Raw genomic sequence first — 20,256 nt, forward strand, 5'->3', positions numbered from 1 at the left:
CTTGTGCCCTGACTCCACCCACTAAACGCTGAGTCGGTTTCTTTGTTTGCTTTGTTACAATGAATGAAAACGCTGTGCCGGTAAGTTTACTGACTGGTTTTATTTATTAAATATTAAATATCACTTCCAGAGTCGAGTGATTTTTGTATTTTTGTCCATTCTGGATGTTTTTTGTTACTTTTCTAATTAGACTTAAATTCAGCTGAACTGAACCTTGTCCCACTTCCTTTTGGGACCAAATGAGTTGTTTTGTGTTGTTTATAATAAATATGTACACTCGGGCTCGTTAGTCGAAGCTCCTTCTGATTATGAGCCGTCGAGCTGCAGCCAGGCTCGCAGACACAAGAAAACAACGACGCTGACATTTCGGAGATTTTGATTACAGCATGATAAAGTTCAGCTACTCCACCCTGAAGTAGGTGGTCTCCACCTCATGCAGGACTGCTGCTGATGGCAGCTACCACTCGCACACCAAACAGAACTTTTCAGAAGGACTCGGGCCTGGAGCGAGCAGGAGGCACCGAACGCGTGGGCGGCATATACGACCTACCAGGCGTCAGGGCAGCGGTCGGGGGATCGTCCATGAACAGAAGCTACACGAGCGTTGACGTAGAGACCAGCTGGATTTAATTTAGTCCATCTTTAAACCTTCACCCGCAGATTTCTGGAAGTGAGAGCTGAAGCAGTGTGTGTGAGCTGACGTGGAGTCATCCATCCACCTGCAGCTGCTATGAAGTCCGAGTGGAGCAGACGAGGGAGGAGCAGCTGTTTCATGAGCCTCTGCAGATGTTTCAGCTGCATGAAGACTCCACAGGAGCTCTGTATGTGAAAACAAGACCGGGGAGTCCCTGCTCCAGCCCACCGTGGAAACTGCTTAACCTAACAGCTGGATGAAACAGCACAGCTGGAGGGAGTTCCTGCAGCACAGCTGGATGTTACGTGGCCCCGGCTCTCACACCGCGCTCCGCATCGCTGACAAACATATTAAAACATAAATGATGACGCTATGGTGTCACAGTCTGACCTAGAGACTCGTTGTAAAAACATCTGGCTGCACGCTTATGTGGTTATACACACTCTGACCCAGCAGCTGGAGCAAACGAAGCTTCTGCTGCTGGCACCAATATAAGAAAAGTGCTTCCTCAGGGACCCTGCAGGACTGAGCATCTCTCTCCTTCATTACTTCTGCTTGTCGGGTCGCGGGGGCAGCAGCCTCAGCAGAGAAGCCCAGACCTCACTCTCCCCAGCCACCTCCCCCAGCTTGTCCAGGGGAATACCAAGGCGTTCCCAGGCCAGCCGAGAGATATAATCTCTCCAGCGGGTCCTGGGTCTGCCCCGGGGCCTCCTCCCGGTGGGACATGCCTGGAACACCTCACCCAGGAGATCCCCGAACCACCTCAACTGGTTCCTTTCGATATGGATGAGCAGCGGCTCTACGCTGAGCCCCTCCTCAACATGAGGCCCAGGTGAAGTCAGACACTGTCACCAACAGCATGATCCAGGTCAAAGGACCACAGAGCCTTCCTCTCCGCTCTCAGCTACTGAACTCCAGGTGACTGACGCTCTTCGTTAAATCGCTCATTCTGCCTCGTTTAGTTTCACACCAGAACCAAAACACGGCTCGGCGTCGGCCAGGTCAGCGCACACGCCATCATCATCCTCACCGTCCTCCCAAACCTGCTTCCCTGGATATCCGTCAGCCCTGTGCCTCAACAGGAAGTACAAAGCAACGCTTCACTTCCTTTTATGGCCCGCTGCTGTGGTCACCGACGCTTCTTTGAAAGATCGAGCTTGTGTTTACTGAGAGCCGCTCTGGCTGGTGTGACCCCGCGACGCCTCACAGGCTACGTCACGCACATTCCTTGGCATGAAGCAGACTGCCCCGCGGCGCTCCGATGATGCTGTCAAATCGTCTTAGTGACGGCCAGAATGATTAGAAACACCGGGTGGAGCGTTTTCACCAGGGGGGCTGGAAAGCAGCGAAGACCCGCCCCATGCCACAAGTACGGCAAAAACCGAGGCCTCGTATTTCCTGCTTAGGATTAGCTCGGACGTGTGTGCGTTTGTGTTCAACACGTCTACACTGCCGGCGTCATGACCCGCTCCTCCTACCTCCTCCTGTGCAGGGTGAGCGAAGGAGTGCATCCTAACCCAAAAGCCTTTCTCCCCTACGCACACAGGACGGTGCTGAAGCTGACAGCCAGTGACGATGCAACAAATCAAAAGATGCTGACTCACACCACCGCCGAAGTCCCAAAACAAAACGCGGTAAAGAAACCCTGAAATTATTCCCTGAGCAGGAAGTGTTACGGATCAAAGCTGCCCGACTTTCCCTGAATCCCAAAGAGCAGAAAAGAAAAGCTGCACAAACACTCGGAGACGAGAGGAGACGAACGGGTGGAGGAGGTGAAAGTGGAGAAAGAAGAGAAGCAGATGGAGGCGGATCAGTGATGGAGTGATATATGAGTGAAAGACAGGAAGTAACGGACGACAGGAGGAGCCAAGTGTGCGTCTGTGTGTGTGTGTGTGTGTCTGTGTGTGTGAAGTGAATCCATTTGCTGAGCTTATAAAGAGGCCACTGTGCTCCCTCCATCCTTTCCTCCTCGCTTCAACTCCTTCCTCCCTCTGTCCTTCCGTCTCCCAAACATTTCTGGTTTCCGCCTCAGCTGTGTGTGTGTGTGTGTGTGTGTGTGTGTGTGTGTGTGTGTGTGTGTGTGTGTGTGGCACTGCATGCAGCCTCTCTGCTGACGTGCATTCTCAATTGGACTCATGTAACATGCTGGCGGTCCTGCCCGGGCATCTGCCTTGGCAGCGATACACACTCTCCTTTAAACCCACAGCTGGCTCAGGCAGCAGCTGGGGGAGTGGCCATGACTGTGTGTGTGTGTGTGTGTGTGTGTGTGTGTGTGTGTGTGAGACTCACTGTGGCCGTCATGTTGTTGCTCTTCTCCATGATAGCAGCAGAGTATTTGTTGGAAGGCATGGCGGTGGCGCTGGATTCCCGTGTCTGTGCTGACTCCTTCTCAAACCTGCAGGACAAAAACGTGAGACAGTTTCCGTCAGCGTCACGTCTGCTCGGAATAACGCTCTTCTTCCTCGGGTCCTCGGGCAGCTGGACTTACAGCTGGAGTTCACTGAGACTTTACCAGAGGAGTTAGGGGTGGAGCAAGTCACCTACTGATCGTGAGGTTGGAGGTTTGATCCCCAGTCTGCGCTACTACGTGTGAATGTTAGATAGAAAAAAGCGTTTGTGTGAAACACATGGTTTTCAGCTTCAACCAGTTAAACCGCCTCTGAGGCGAGCTATTTTAGCCCCTCCCCCTGTCACAGGTAGTGCTGGGCTGCACAGGTGTGGGTCTATCTTTAGTTTTAATCCATCAGAGAGAGATCACACCTCCAGCGATCGAGTTAATTAAACGATCTCCTCACTCTTATTTTGAAATTCCATTCTGAAATATAACAAGCTCAAGTCTTCCCTCCAGGCCGAACCGGTCACCGGTTACCTCGTCGTCGTTCGGAGAGGATCTCAAACTCTCCGTCAGGTGGAGATACGTCCAGGTTCTGATAGGCTGAGAGAGACACGAAAACTAGCGGCTGCCTGACGGTGCAGGCGGAGTGCCTCGGCCTCTCTGGAGAGGCAGCCGACAGACTCGACAGGACGACCTAATCACTGCTTTAGGTTAAAGACAGAAAATAAGAAAGGATGTTTAACATAAAGCTGCGACCTACACGCCCATTCCACATCCTGGGCCTCTGCAGAGAGGATGCGCAGCTGAACAATCAACAATCGCCGCTGTGGCCTCGGATGAAATTCCTCGGATACTCCAGACTTCCTTCCTAACGCTGAAGTGCTGCTTTAATGACACAGCTGATGATGATCGTCAGTTTCACTCAGAGTTTGTTCGGAAGCGGAGCTCGAAATGTTCACGGCCGCGCTTCAGAGTGCGTTCGACGCAAACGGCGTGAAGAAGAAGGAGAAGTGCGTCGATGGGGCATTACTGCGGCTGAGCATGACGACAGAGGCAGAGCACAAACACGAATCTGTGAGAACAATCAGGAGGAAAGAAGAGCAAATAAAGTCACAGTGAGAACGGATCAAAGCATCGAAGGAAACAAACGACCGAACAGCACACGGAAGCTGGATGAGGGAGCAAAGGAAAGACAGAAGGAAGGAAAGAAGGAAGAAATGGATGAAACAGAAAATAATAGAAGCCAAAGTAAAGACGTGACACGATCGGACGCTCCCCGACCTGCCTGCGGGTTTTTTCTCCCTCTCCATTTCTGGGGTTGTTTATGGAAGTTGCTCCGGAAGTCAGGTGCTGAAGGGCATCTGAAGCTGTTTCCAGCTGTTTGCAATCATCAGAGCTGTTTAACAGCGGAGTCAGGTGACGGTCAGCGCTAGAATATTTCGCCAAGCCCGATAGTTGTGACGTGAGAGCGGACAGACTGACTGCTTGCCTGCTGTAGGATTTCACGAGCGCGGGTCATTGCTGGGAACATCGCAGGACGTCGTAGCACCACAGGACAAACGCAGAGGAGAGCGGGCCTTTGTGATTGCTGCGCACAAACTTGGAACAGCCTGGTCATCGTCTCTCCAACACTCGACATTTTTGAAACACGTCGGAAACACATTTTTACTCTTTAGCTTTGAATTGTGACTGAGTTTCATTCTCTGTGTTTGTTCTACTTTTTACTGCATGCAGCACTTTAATCAATCTGTGTTGTTTTTAAATGTGCTTATAAATAAATTGATTGATTGATTGCATATTTGCATTGACTATTGGACTAATTTATCACTGCAAATAAAAGCACTGCCTGTTCTCCAAGAGTTCACACCTCGCTGCTCTGTGGGACTGATCTGACCCAAAAAAGCCTGAAAAAAGCAAACACACAAACCTATCAGTGTGTGTGTGTGTGTGTGTGTGTGTGTGTGTGTGTGTGTGTGTGTGTGTGTGTGTGTGTGTGTGTGTGTGTGTTTACACCACAGACGTGTGTGTAGGTTAGGATTTCAGCGAGGTTAAAGGTCAGTCTCTGGGTACTGAACGGTCGCAGGATGATTAAGGTGATCTTCTCTTTCTGCTCAGTTCCAGCTCGTCTCTTTTTGGACTACAGCAGCTTTGCATGATTCACAACTCAAAATAATCCTTCTTTAGGTGACACTGGACTTTGCTGCACAAAAGGATGGGCGCGCAATGGTAAAGCGGAAACTGCATCCAGGACACAAACAAATGCATTATGCTTCAGCTCTGCACAGAATACATCCTAAAGGCTAAGCTAGCCAGAAAGCATGCTAACGCTAAGCTAGCCACGAATGTAGCGTGAAAGCTGACCCCAGCTGTGAGAGTCGGGCTGTGTTTGTACCTGTCCGTGTTTTTAAAGTAGAATCATCATGGCGACTGCTTTAATGTCTCGTTGTGCCGTCGAATTTGTGTTCATACCTACATACTAAGATGCCGTCATTAGCACGTGTCGCTGTGTGTCACCTGTTAAATGGTGATTATGTGTTTCAGGTCGTTTAACTTCCGGCGAGTAGTGCAACAAACTGATTTCTCCTGAGTGTAATTAAGTAATGTACCGCATCACTTTGAAGAAAACGCCCCAACGCCAAGGGGAAACACCTCCAGCACACACAAACATTTGATCCACAGTAGTGCTGGGCGATATGGAAAAATATTTATCACGATGTGAATTATTTTATATCACGATAACGATATATATCACGATATACCGCAATGTTTCCACTTATTCTCTGAAAAGTGTGACAGATGTCATTGCTCACTTTTCTCCAACTTTATTTTGAAGGTTTAAAGGAACTGTCACAAATGAGAAACGTGCATTTTAGTGCAGCAATATAAACGCATCAAAGGAAAACAGCTGTGGCCTTCTTTATTTTCAAAATCATACATTTAAAATGAACTTTTTAAAGTGCACAACAGTTTCAAGGTTTTCTGCCCAAAATATTTGTTTTACTAACATGCATATCATATATGCTAGTAAAACTAATGTGTGTATGTATACTAGTACTACGTGCACGTATATACGCACATAATGTACTTTATGCACGGTAAATACGTAGCGACGGCAGACTCATACCTTGGGCTAACATGACTCCAGTGTGGTCATGTGGGAAGTCCGCAGTCTGTCAACAGCGAGCGCGGCGTCTTCGTTAATGAAGCGGATGGTTACGCTCATGCAGGGCTGCGTATCTCTGCTCGTCCACAGGTCAGCAGCCAAGGCTTAATGCACGACACTGCAAACATCCTGCTCTACTTTGGCCGCCATGCTTCGTATAAGCGAGGCAACTCGACTTTACTGAAGTGCTTACGACCGGGCATAACGTACCTCGGATCAAGGACTTTGACGACGTCACGAAAGCCGTCCTTCTCAACTACATAAACAGGGCCATGCCTTTACAAATGCAACGCGAGACGGCGCCTGTGATTTGTTTATGGCGCTGGGACGTTTTCTCATACGGGCCTCGTGTGAAAGGCTGCTGCATCTTCAGCTGGTATAGTTTTTCTTTCCCAACTTTCTCCCGTCGTTCCACAGCTTGGTTTAGCTCGGATTCTCTGGATTCTTCTTCGTGGGCCTTCTGTAGGTGATACAAGAGATTTGTTGTGTTGCCATCGGGCGCGGGAATAGTTTTATAGCATAGCTTACAAATGGGCGTCTTCTGCTCCGTGTTGGTGCTGTTGAACCCAACAAGTAACCAAATCACAGACGTACCCCGTTTTGGTAAAAGTGCTTCTTCTTGGGCTGCCTGTGCAGCCGTCTCTGCCTGGTGCATGTCCGGGCATGAAGCACGTAAAGCAGCACCATGTCGCAAAACCACAAGACGGCGTTTCTTCATTTTTTTTAATACTTTATTTTCTCTTGCATAAAGTTAGAGAATGCATAGTGACAAGACAACACTAATACATTTGCCACAGGCTATTTGATGATATATTTTATGTAATAGTTTATAAAATTAGGTTAGAAACGATAGAAGACAAATGGCACGATAGACACTTTTCTGTCGTCCACACGGTAGATATATGTGGTCATGTCGCCCAGCACTAATCCACAACATGCAGATTATGGAATCAAAATCACTCAATTCGTATAAATTCCCATCTCTACTCAGCAGACTTGTAATCGCTTCACAACAGCGAATGAAAGAGCGTTAAACGAGGTGAAGTTTCCTCATGTTGCAATAAACTGTGTGCACACTGGGGTCAAACTGAGTGTAGGAGCTACACAAACGCACATGCATCCTCTGTGCTGTGTGCACATTCGGGATCGTGCACTCTCACATGCTTTGAACCATAAAACAACCACCTGCATGACTCTGCCAGGTGCTTCCTGCACACTCAAACACATCAACTGTTTTCCATCATGAGGAGACTGGATCCACCAATGACTGTCGCTAAAATTCAGTGGCTGAAAATAAACAGGGGGGCGGTAGGCGAGGAAATCCACCGGCATGCCGCCATCGTGGAAGCTCTGAATTCAAGTGTTGGAGAGTGGATCAACAATCAGTCGATGCAAACAAGGACCCGCCTTTCAGGGCTGCGCTCAGGGGTCAAGGGTCATTTAAGTTTTTTTAGTTTGTTTTCTCGTTAACCAAGTGAGGTGACAGGTAGGATCTACAGCCCTGCTGCTCTGCTGAAAGCCCAACGTTCCTGTCAGCTGCACTGAAGCTTTCTTAGTTTCCTGTTCGAGTTTCCCGTCTCGGTGGACGGACACATCCTGTTAGTTTGGTCTGGAACGAAAGCACGAGCTAACTCAGTTTGTGGCCGCTCGAGCCTCACGCCTGCATGCACACCTGCAGACAAAAGATCCAAACAGGCCCTAAAAGCCTGTCTCTAAACTTCAGATCCAATGGTTTTATGCTAGAATCAGCTTTATCCCCAGGAGGAAGGAGGAAACCACAATGTGACTGTTGGGATAGATTTGTGGCCCCACAACGTGAGTAATTACGCCCACACACACAAACACACACACACTTATATGGCTGGCAGGCAGCAGGAAGTCCTGGGTGAGGAACTCCCCCTCCGGAGAGGTGAAAGAGTTCAGACACTAAACAGCGCACTGCTCCGAGTCCCCACGCTTTCAACCTTTCACCCACTGTGAAACCCAACAGGTGCCTGAAGAAAACGAGGTCTGACGAGAGGGTGAAATGGTCGCGCTCGCTGTGAGGAGCAGACATGTTTGGAAAGAGTGAATCTGACGGGTGGAAGGCGGTGAGGGGGGTCAGCCAGCCGTCAGACCTGGATTAGTTTCTGCTGCTGATGTGTCCAGTTAAGCTCATCAGAAGCAGGAGAAACACTCCACCTCATAGGTGTCGTTCTCTCATTTAACGATTTTAGTTTCTGGCCTCGGCTCTCTGCATCTTCACCTCATGCTGTGGCACAAAGACCCAACAACAGTATATAGCACTGCTTATAGTAACAGCACTATAAGCCGTGCTCGGCGACGGTGCTCGGCGACGGTGCTCGGCGACGGCGCTCGGCATCACGGCCGTCATCAGCGGTGACGTACAGAATAACACTGTCTCCTGCTGCCTACACGACACCAGAACCGCACAGGGGGAGAATCTGTCACCACAAAGACTAAAGCTATGCAAATTTTACATGATGGAAACTCCCACAGAGAAACAGAACAAACGGCACAACTTCTCAGAGTTACTATGTTTCTACATCACACGGGAGACGACAGCGACGTGAGAAATGCACATGACTGAAACCCAAAGCTGCCATCGCCACAGAGGCCGGCAGCTGAAGCCAACAGGCTGGACGAGAACCTCAGACACGCTTCAACATTTTATTTATACAAATCACAACAACAGTCGCCTCAAGGCGCTTTAGGGTAGATCCTACAATAACACATACAGAGAAACCCAACAGTCATATGACCCCCTATGAGCAGCACTTTGGCGACAGTGGGAAGGAAAAAACCCCTTTTAATAGGAAGAAACCGCCGGGTCAGGCTCAGGGAGGGGCGGGGGGAGGAAGACAGGATAAAGACATGCTGTGGAAGAGAGACAGAGGTTATATTTGCCTGGATGGAGCTGGGACCACTTTCATCCACCAGGTTTCGCCCCCTGGTGGATGTTGAAGCAGGTGTAAGGCATCGTTCATGCTGTCTGTGGGAGAACAGACCACTCCTGGTTAACACTGGAGGCGGTAACGTTTCTGCACCTGCTGACCGATTCTCCGTCTAAAACTACACGTAACCACGGCTGCGTTAGCTCCCTTCCTGCTTCGCCCTCGCTGCATATCTTTAACGTTTTCCAGGCCGTGTGTTTGAGCTCCGAGAAACAGAAACAGAGGGAAGTGAGAAAGAATCCGAGGAGCTGAGGAAGGACGGAGGGCAGCGTGAGGGGCCCAGCGAAAGGGACAAGAGGGGGGGGCTTCACATCAAAGTTGTGTCTGGTGGCTGCAGATTAAGGAGCGCATTGCAAGAGGGGATTGTTCACTCCCAAAGAGTGTGTGTGTGTGTGTGTGTGTGTGTGTGTGTGTGTGTGTGTGTGTGTGTGTGTGTGTGGGAGGGGTCAGCTCCTCAGGGTCTCTCTCTAACTCTTTGGGGGCAGCATTCCTCATCTGTCATGTACTTTATGGCCCCTTCCAGCTCAGATGGAGCCTTTAGACTTCATACATTGTGTGCTTCGGCTCCTATTGTACAGAACGAAGGTATGCGGCTCCTCCAGCAGAGCCACGAAGAACACAAACTGCCACGAGCTCCCACTTTGAACTGTACACCAGGACTCCTCACAGAACTGCAGCTCTTCTGTCAGAACATCGAGCTACAAATAAACGGCTCGATGTTTAACATCAAAACCCCAGACTCTGAAAACGGAGCGCTCTGAGCCTCTGCTATCCACGCATGCACATGTCGATCATGCACGGCGCTCGACTGTGGACGAGCCAAAGCTTCAGTGCTTCTTGCTGCAGCAGCCACAGAGTGAAACCTGTGCTTTAACTTAGCTTAGATGCACCGAACACTTAGAGAAACTTCAACAAAACCAAGATTTCTAAGACTGAGCTTTCCAGAGCTTCAATCTCCAGATATCGCTCCTTATTGGATAAGAAAGCACCAATCCAACCTTTTCCGGCTCTGATGATCCTGGCTTTACATTTCTGCTGATACTGAGTGAGAGAAATGGTGGAAATATGGACCCTTTACATTATCAGCCCCAAGGGCACATTTATGTGATAAACACCTGTAAAGGTCACAGTGGACTTTTACTGTGGGCCTTTTCTGAAGGGAACGCCTCCTCTCATGAGAAAGACAATGTGCAGACATCGTCTGTACATCAGAGTCCTGCCTCAGGTGGAGAACACCATGCTACACGGGACTGTGGCGATCAGCAGACGCCGGACGCAGCGGCGAGGGTGATAAACACACACTGACCTCATTATTAGAGACTGGGTTCAGGGCGAACATCCGTCGCTGGAGCAGCAGACACGTGACAGGAAATGAGGAGGCGAGCTTCACAGTGACGGCGCCTTTGCTCTGCTGTCAGAGGTGAATGTTTCACGCTTGAGCTGCAGGACTGTTTATCTTTCTAGCACTGAGCTTCATGCAGCTGAAGCACCAAAACCTGCAGTTCCACGAGTGTCCAGCAGAGGCTGCGGCGAGTCACATGTTAAAACAGCAGAAATAAACATGTTTACAACCTGATACACAAACTGCTGGATTCTTTCCTCCTCTATAACACCTGCGCACATGTTTTTATAATTCACCTGGATTCAAGTTTGCATGGTTGGGGGCGTGGCTTCTCTCACCGACACGTGCAGGGTGACACAGGGAGCTGTAGCTGCTAGCTGTGCGCTAGCCTTCACCCCATTTAACTGGAGTCAATGAGCTGAACCTCTGGACTGTGTTTGTACTGTTGGAGCATTTTGATCAAAGTTTTTCCATGTTGGTGAAATTCTGGGATTTTATTTTAATATTGCTGACGAGCAGGAAAATTTAAAATAAATATTATTGTGCACAATTTGCAAAAAAACAGCATTAAAATAAATGATTTCCAACAGTGCAGTTTGAGTTCGGAGCGTCTCAGGAACTACACAGAGCGGCACAAAGTCACACAGGAAACCAGCTTTTAAGGCCCTGTAATGAAAAAACTACGTTTCCACGAAAAATGACGTCACTTTTGGTTTTTGCAGGTAACGTGCGATAGTTCGCGCTGACGTTTATTCCAACATAGGAAGTGCTATGAATAACTGATCGCATGTTTCTGGATTATAATGTTTTTGTTCTTGCCAGCGCTTTTTACCCGATTTTTGCAAGAAGCCATTTGTGGAAGGAAACTGTGACCGCGGACAAGCTGAACGCATGTTATGCAAGTACGACTCCTCTGGTTTCATAAGCAAAAAACCAAAAATGATTGCGCTAGGTTACGTCTTTGTAATTCTACTGGAATTTAAAAATAGTTACACAAATGGGAGCGTGCCCGCTCCGATGGGCTTCCTAAAACACTTAAATATCATTTCAGCATCATCTTACGACGGGACTCTCCTGAAGGTCTCGGGATATTTCGTGGCGGCTTCTGTGTCTGCCGATGCCGACTTCCGCACGCAGAGAAATCCACGTTTTTTATCATAAAAAATGTTATTAAAAGGAAAAGTAAATTCAAACGATTAGAGAATATTTTCTATTTGCTCTATAAAAACATGGAATTCTTTGGAGTTCCACAGAAAAATCTGGGTGGCCTGCATCTGTGTGACACTCCCGCCTGATCACCAAGCTAACCACGTCCTGTGCCTCCAAAACGCAGACGGCCTAAAATGTTCACAAACTGATGGTGACACCTTGGCAACCACGTCCATCTTTTGTATACAGTCTATGGTTTATGCTCACACTTCATTTGTTGAAAATAAAAGTCACCATGCCTCAGATGACACATCAAGTCTGTCTGCAGGTTTTCTGTCCCACTGCCAGATGTGCCAGATGTGCTTATGCAAATGTTGCTTGGCTGGGTTCTTGTACGACTCCAGCTCACACAAGGAAGTAAAAGGTTTATTTGTTTAAGGTGAGAGAGACTGAACAGCTCTCGTTTTCTGGCATTTATTAACAGATTAAATTTGCTGGATGTTTTTGGGGGAAATATTTGAGGAATTATTAACTGCATATTTATGAATGATCTGTAAACAAATGATGTGATATCCAGAATAAACCCTTTGCAGAGTGAGTCACTGTCTTATCATTTTTCTGACCACGCTGAGTCACAAAGAAGCTGCAGGTCAGAATTCCCCAGAACCTCAGTCTCAGTGTGAAACTCATTTTGAACTATGAGAACACTGATTTCAAACCACAGAGATCGCATTTATCAAATCTGCTTAAAATATAACAAATCGCTGCAGTTCTGTATGGAGCCGAGCTAAGGTGGCCTGCTCTTCTTCTTCTTCTCATTTCCAGTCATATTCCTCCTGTTCCATGATGGATCTTCATATTAAACACGGTTTCTAGTAATGAGCTCAGTGCATGCTGGGTAATCCCTGTGAGCCTGAAGCTCAGGCCACTCTCAACCTTCAGTTTCAGACACTTTTTCACCTTTAGGATGTGGATGATGTCATGGGAACCTCCTAATCTTGGTAATCTCAGGAACAGACGTCGTACCCAACCCACCACAAAAATTCTACAGCTGCCACCAAAGGCAGGCTGCAGTGTAAACGCTGTGTGCAGGTGTGAAACAGGTGGACACCTGTGGACACTGCAGGCCTGACACCTGCTGCTGTCAGGCCTGCAGGTATCAGGCTGTGATGTGCCCCTCGCTCTTACAGTGGACAGAAACTATTTTTTGGAGAGGCGCAAATAATATGTGTGGCATCTTATTTGATGCAGAACACCTGATTGATAACTTTGTTGTTTGCAAAAGTTTTTAAAATGTACAAGTTTTATTTGCATTTCAAGTTATAAAAAGGATTAAATATGTTTGTTACAGTAACAATGTAACTTTTCCTTTGTCTGACAGCACAGTGTGTCAGTGCGAGAGAAACTGTAAATTAACTGAAAAGACTGACCCCAAATAAAGTGAGGCAAACAGTTTATGAAAACAGCTGGAGCCCAGAGCGTGAACGCAATACGTCGTGAAAAATTCGGTTTGACGGATTTCTGACGTTTTGTGTAAATTTAAGCATGAAACAGTTTGATTGTTCCTAATAAAATATTAACAGTGTGAGACTTTAGTTAGACTTGTGTTTGTAGCTGATCACGTTGGGCCACATGCTTATTTGTTGTGTTTGCCGTACAGTGCATCAAATCTAAATTCACGTTTTGTGTAACTGTAACGTTTGATTTTGTGGGCTGAAGCCAATCCGAACATTACAGAGTGTGTTTATATGAAACATGTGTGTACTTGCTGTATTTTAACCACATGAATGACACATTACAGGAAGCAGCATTGATTTCCACCTTTTTCTAGATCCGCCCCTGGTTTGGGACATTTTTAACACACGTCCACCATGTTTGCTCCGTGCTAGTGTGTTTTTGGAGCACGAGGGCTCCGTGCGCCCCCGCCGGTGACCCCCCCGCAGATTTCTCCCCTCAGCCGTTTCTCTTTAAAGTCTCCTCGCGTGCTCATATCAGTACTTTCACTTGTGTGCCGCACATGTGTTCATACTTGCCATGACAGCAGGACTGTCAGGCGCACAGAAGGTAAACTCACCGTGCGCGCGTTCACAGCGCACAAACCACCGAGAGAAGAAAAACCCGCTGACCTTCCGTCCCCGCGCACTCCGCTGTGCACTCACTGACCGGAACAGCCAGGCTGTTATTACACGTGTATTACGCGCTAACTAAAACTGTTTTAACGGAGTTACGTTCCGCCGCAGACACGGAGAAGCTCCTCGGAGAGCCTCAGATCGCGCTCTGCTCCCTCAGCTCCACATGTGCGCGCAGCTGTGCGCACATGTGGAGCTCAGAGCTGCAGCGAGGCGCACTCTGCCCGGCGACGTCGCATTCTTTCTCGTTCCTAACTCTCTCGGTAAGTCCTGGAGGGACGAACACCCCGCGCCCTCCCCGGGAAAATACTTACATAACCATGCACGCGTCTGCTTCTTGCACAGCGGGAACTTTGGAGGAAACACTCTGGTGCCGAGTCCGAGTCCGAACGAGGTTTTCACAGCCGCTGAAGTTGAGCGCAGATTGGAGTGTGAGCTCTAATCCTCAGGCAGCAGGAGGTGTTCACGATGTGGAAGCATGCTGCTGCGCATCAGCTCTCGCTCTCTCTCGCTCTCTCGCTCCCTCTCTCTCTTGGGCGGGGTGCAGGCGGAGGTGGAAGCTGATTGGTGGCTCGGAGTGATCAGGTCTTTCCCAGGTGAAATGGTTAACTCCCATTTTCTGTCCGCGAGGTAAAAGTGAGAGCAGGAACTATTATTGAGCCACAATAATTACCAACACGCTTCTCTCTCTCAGAGTGTGTTCTTAGTCAGCCTCGCTTTACCACATTGTCTGTGGCACTGAGTCAATCTTCAAGGAGTTTCATGGATTTTCTCTGTCATGATCTCAGCCTATTGCTCAAAGATTAAAAAACATCATCACTCTGTTTCCACCACAGCGCAGGCTTTACTGCCCCCTGACGGGACAAGACGAGCCAGATGTGCCATGAATTAGTGCTGGGCCTCACTGATTTCTAGAATCGATTCGATCCACGATTCGAATCAGCAGAGATGGGCAGTAACGTGTTACTGTAATTCGATTACTTTTTTCAAGTAACGAGTAAAATAAGGGATTACTATTGCAAAAACGGTAATTAGATTACCGTTACTTTCCCGTAGGAACGCTGCGTTACTGTGTTACTAAAACCGTGATTTTTTTGCGAGAATGTCTCATGACAGTGACGTAAGCGAGTGCGAAGTTCGTGACAACAGCTGTGTGCAGATCAACAATGGATCATATATCGAGTGCAGAGAGAGTATGAGCGTGCAGCGTTTAAAGCGTGGAAGTAATCACATTACTTTGAGTTTGATTCCATAAAAAGTGACAAAAACATTAGCGTCCGCTGTGCGTGGGAAGAAAACCCCTAAACTTCCAAGCAAGCACCGAGTAGCTACCAGGGAATGAGAAACTCCCGGATCCTTCCACTGACCACTGCGGCTCACCTGCACCAGGGCAAACCTCCGCCTGCCCCACTCCTGCTATACAGGTGAAAATAGAGCAACAGGACCGCTAGTGTTTGATTTTATTTATTCACTGCTGTGTTTCACTGGCATCTATTTGAAAGACTGAGTGTAAACACAAAGAACTATTTTATTTTGAATGCTGGAAATAGGTTTAAATGGTTAACACCGCTAACACCAGACACGAGCGTGATGCTACTGGGATTCCAGCTGCTGCGGGCGGACAGGACGAGAGAGAGCGGTAAGAGGAAAGGAGGGGGAGTGGCAGTGTTTGTGAACGACAGATGGTGTAACCCTGGCACGTCAAAGTGAAAGAACAACTCTGCAGCAGAGACATTGAGCTGTTAGCCGTTAGCATGCGTCCGTACTACCTGCCCCGGGAGTTCTCGCATGTTTTCGCAATAACAGCGTATGTCCCCCCCTCGGCCAACACAGATGCAGCCTGTGACTCTCTCCACTCTGTGGTCAGCAGACTGCAAACACAATCTCCGAGAGCCCTTCTCATAATATCAGGGGACTTTAATCATGCCTCACTGGACTCCACACTGCCCACCTTCCCCCAGTATGTGACCTGCCCAACCAGAGTCAATAAAACACTGGACTTACTGTATGCCAATGCAGAAGAGGCATACAGCTCATCACCTCTCCCTCCCCTGGGCAGATCTGACCACAACCTGGTGCACCTTGTCCCTGTGTATGAGCCCTTAGTGCGCAGGGAGCCACCAGCACAGTGCAGAGATGGTCAGAGGAGAGCGAGGAGGCTCTTAAGGATTGTTTTGAGTCGACTGTGTCGGAGGTGATCTGTGACGACCATGGAGAGGACATCGACAGCCTTACTACATGCATTACTGACTATATAAACTTCTGTGTGGATAACACTGTACCTACCAGGACTGTACGGTGTTTCTCCAACAACAAACCTTGGATTACCCCAGAAATTAAAACCGTCCTCAAGCAGAAGAGGAGGGCCTTCAAATCCAGAGACAAAGAGGAGTTGAAAAGGGTGCAGAGAGAGCTGAGGGGACTGATAAGGAATGGGAAGGAGAGCTACAGGCAGAAGATGGAGAACCAGCTTCAACAAAACAACGTTGGTGAAGTCTGGAGAGGCCTCAGAACCATCTCGGGCCACAAACAGCAGAACTCTCTGCCTGGGAGGGATGTGAGATGGGCAAATGAACTGAATCATTTCTTCAACAGATTTGACTCAGCCATGAGGCAGTCTGCAACATCGGCTGCAGACTCACCCACCCCCACTGCTGCTGCTCCACCTCTGACACCTCAGACCCTTCACAGGCAGGCCGGTGGCTCTGACATCCCACCTGATGAAGACCCTGGAGCGGCTGGTCCTGGCTCAGCTTCCACTGCAACCACTGAACATCCAAGGTATGGACATCGAGGCTGTGGACAGCTACAGGTAGCTTGGTGTTCATCTGAACAACAGACTGGACTGGACTCATAATTCAGACGCCCTCTACAGGAAAGGGCAGAGCAGGCTGTACCTGCTGCAGAGACTCAGGTCGTTTGGAGTGAAGGGCCCACTCCTGAAGACCTTCTATGACTCTGTGGTGGCCTCAGCTATCTTTTAAGGTGTGGTCTGCTGGGGTGGCAGCATCTCTCCTGGGGACAGGAAGAGACTGAACAGGGTGATCCGAAGGGCCAGCTCTGTTCTAGGATGCCCTCTGGACCCAGTGGAGGTGGTGAGTGACAGGAGAACGGCGGCTAAGCTGTCATCCCTGATGGACAACATCTCCCACCCCATGCAGCAGACTGTGACAGCACTGAGCAGCTCCTTCAGGGGCTGTGGCACCCACGGTGTGGGATGGAGAGATTTCGCAGGTCTTTCCTCCCCACTGCTGTCAGACTCCACAACAAAGACTCCAACTGATCAAGCACACACATCCACACATGTGCAATAACACTAAGTGCAATAATCTTTTTCTGACAAAGTTGTACTTTTGTGTTTTCTTACTCTGTTGTATATAGCATTTGTATTCTATTTTATTCTATTGTATATAGTATTTTATTTTATTCCATTCCAGTGTCTTCTAATTTCTGCTACATAACTTTGTACTTTTGCTGTAACGAAACAAATTTCCCACCTGTGGGATTAATAAAGGTCATCTTATCTTAAATGTTAAACAAATTTCTTCCAGTCAGAGAATGTTAATGTTTGCTTCATGCGTAAAGTTAAAAGCTTAAAACTAATAAAACAAGTTTTAAAAAGAGACTTTTCCATTTGATTACATTTTGTATGATGGATTATGCAGAAATAATAGAATTGAGCTCAAAGATCTATCGCTTTATCACCTCTTCAGGTTGTAAATCGTTTTGTTAAAAAGTAACTAAGTAACTAATTGCTTTTGAAAATAAGTAATCAGTAAAGTAACAGGATTACTTTTTGGGGGAAGTAATCAGTAATTAGTTACTGATTACTTTTTTCAAGTAACTTGACCAACACTGCTTATCAGTACATATCTATATTTTTCTATCTATAAAAAGGAAGCTGACACTTGCCAGACTTAATCAAAGGTGTGAGCAGCACAGCAGACGCCTTTGTGTCAAAGTAGCTGAGGATGAAACAGAAAAACATGAAGGTGATTTTCCTGGTCTGTGTTTTTATAGCAGATGACCTTAAAAATATTGTCAAAAACGAAGTGAAGCAGAGCAAAGTTACAGAGGTTTGATTAGAGACAAAGCTCAGCGTTTTGCAGTTTTGCAAAATGTAAAAAGTTTCAATTTGTTCAGTATCGAACAGCAGAAATGAGGCTTTCTGTCGGAAGTAAGTAAAAAACAAAAAAATCCAACAGCGGCCGACAGTGTAGATGGTGGGCAATAAGGGTGGGCTCTGATTATCGATTTAGAGAGAGAGAGAGCTGTGCATGAGTGTGATCGTGGTGGAAGCAAAACAGCCAAAGTCAGAGGAAATTCATGACGATGTTCATGTGAAGCGTAGTTTGGATCGTCTTTGGCTGCTGGTTCGGTCAATATTGTTTGAGAGAGAAAAACCTGCAGCTTCAGAATCAGCGCAAAAAGGACGTAAACACAAAGCGACACTTCAAAATCAGCGAGCTGTCGGCTTTCAGCCCCGACGGCGTGACCGCGTACGTGCCGTCGGGTGAGAAAGGCGACATCTCGCTGATCCTGACGCGTCGGGTCGGCGCTTCGTGTTTACGTCTTTGTGCAGAGACCGTGTTCCTGCTCTCATTTACTGCTTCAGCTGTTTGGTGGTTGTTGAAATTTTGTTTTAACCTGAAGCTTTAACCTGAGATTCTGGCGTTTTGGGCAAAATAAATTTATATTAAAAAATCGATTCAGGATTTTAATGAATCAATTTCACGTTATCCAAGTCAGAATCGACTTTAATCGATAAATCGATCATCAAAAGGCAGAAACTGAAAGCAGCTCCAGCTTGGATCTGTTTCTGGGAACAAAGATCTGAAGCTGATGACCTGAGAGGGCTCGCTGGGCTGTGGACAGTTTCATTAGGAACGATCGTATTACCATCTCATAATCATTGTTATTGGGATCATTGACCTCCAGAAGCATCACCTCCAAAGGAAAACAGGTTTTTCATGATTTCCAGCAGCACAAGGTTTGCTGTTCATTTGGACCACAGGGGAGATTTCGGCCACGTAAAAGAACAAAGTCACTCGAGTCCTTCTGAAGTGCATCCAGAGTTTTTTGGAATTGAAGGCCTGAAAATCAAAGTCCGTAGAAGCTGCCCGGACTTGCCAACAGGGGGCGACAGCTGCGGTTACAAAAAGACCTGGGTCCTTCTGAAGTGGATGAGAAAACGACCCTCGGCCTGACCCCTGGATGATCTGATATCGTCGTGTCGGTGTTGTTCCCAGATCATCATGAAAATGTTGTTCCAGGTTCAACATTGCAAGTGACCAATCACATTGTTGTGACGTTATTCTTTGGCGCGCCAAGCCATTCATGCATTTATGAAATTCCAATGTTGCAAGGACAATATCAGTTCTGCTTAGTGTTTATTAAAGGGTCGGGGTCCGTTGATCGGCAGACAGAGGCGGTTTCTCGCAGCTTAAGACAGTTTTTTGTTTTACTGCAGTTTTTCCCGAAGTCGCAAAAGTATGACGTCACCACATTCTGATTGGTCACTTGCAATGTTGATCCTGGAACAACATTTTAATGATGATCTGGGAACAACACCGACACGACGATATCAGATCGTGCGCCTGACCCCTACGAGCACTTTGCTGATGAGTTCATGAGCTCAGAGATTTTTTCAGGTCGCTCTGAGTGAAACATCAAGTTCATTTAATGCGTTTTGACCATATTTGTGCCAAGAAGGAAGATCATCGGGGCATGCTCATTGGCTCGTGACTTGTGACTGACATTTTGCACCGTATCAGCATGATGCAGATGTGAGCTGTTTTCTGAACATCTGGTATTTATAGATGCTTTGAATTCTCCAAAAATTAAAGTCGTTTTCAGTGACATCACAAAACCCACCTGATCACAACTGTTTCAGTCATTTTGTGCTTTTATGTGTTCATTTTATTCTGATTTATTTGTGTATATGATTTTAATTTGCTGTACAAATGTAAGGAGACCTCAAGCATTTTAATGGGTGCCTATAAATAACATTTATTATTATTATTACATGAATGTCGCATTATTTGCTAATGTAAAATAGCATAAGAGACCGTAGCCCATTGAATACATAACATGAATACATGTCTAATGTTCCTGAATACGTTTTTATGTATTTGAAAATAATAACGTTTTTGACTTGATATTAATGACTAAACATTTAAACAAATTTTACTAAACAATGTAATTAAGCGCCTTGTTGTTGCTTCAGGATGCTATACAAATAAAATAAAATTGAAATTAATGTTCCACATGCTTTATATCCGCATGCATAATAATCAAAATAATTAAACTCGTGGTGAGAACATTCAAAGTGATTTTAAAGGGAACAAAAACTTTCAGCTTTTTTGCTACAAACTTCTAAAAGTTCGTCTTACAAGAACAAAAATAAATCTCCGTCAAACTAAAGGAAAAGCTTTCGTGAGGTTTGATCTTTCATTCTTCTTCTTGACCTGTCTGGCAGACACTTGTGCGCATGCGCTCATCCATAACCCGGAACTGCGCTCCGCAGCGGGCTGTGTTTGTTTTGGGGACG

General features: G+C 47.1%; 2 protein-coding genes across 3 annotated transcripts in view; one reads left to right on the forward strand and one right to left on the reverse strand.

Annotated features, from left to right (window-relative positions):
- LOC146685272 (DNA (cytosine-5)-methyltransferase 3B-like) overlaps positions 1-14,360 on the reverse strand; it is a 38,939-nt gene extending 24,579 nt beyond the window's left edge. Inside the window, exons 1-2 of one of the 2 annotated variants that reach the window (XM_085443053.1) lie at positions 14,021-14,360; positions 2,924-3,029 (exon numbers count right to left, since the gene is read on the reverse strand). In XM_085443053.1, coding sequence (XP_085299179.1) covers positions 2,924-3,029; positions 14,021-14,028 — 114 coding nt within the window. In that variant the 5' untranslated portion in view covers positions 14,029-14,360. The remainder of the gene's footprint in view (positions 1-2,923; positions 3,030-14,020) is intronic. The other variant, XM_085443052.1, reaches the window with a different exon arrangement.
- Positions 14,361-20,166: 5,806 nt separating this feature from the next.
- commd7 (COMM domain containing 7) overlaps positions 20,167-20,256 on the forward strand; it is a 15,551-nt gene continuing 15,461 nt past the window's right edge. Inside the window, exon 1 of the mRNA XM_085442902.1 lies at positions 20,167-20,256. This exon is cut by the window's right edge and continues 98 nt beyond it. The gene's annotated coding sequence lies outside the window, so the exon portion shown is untranslated.

The sequence above is a fragment of the Copadichromis virginalis genome, linkage group LG20 (assembly GCF_057382275.1).
Source record: "Copadichromis virginalis isolate Kocher_CV1m ecotype Utaka linkage group LG20, C_Virginalis_male_GT1.1, whole genome shotgun sequence".
Classification (NCBI taxonomy): Eukaryota; Metazoa; Chordata; class Actinopteri; order Cichliformes; family Cichlidae; genus Copadichromis; species Copadichromis virginalis.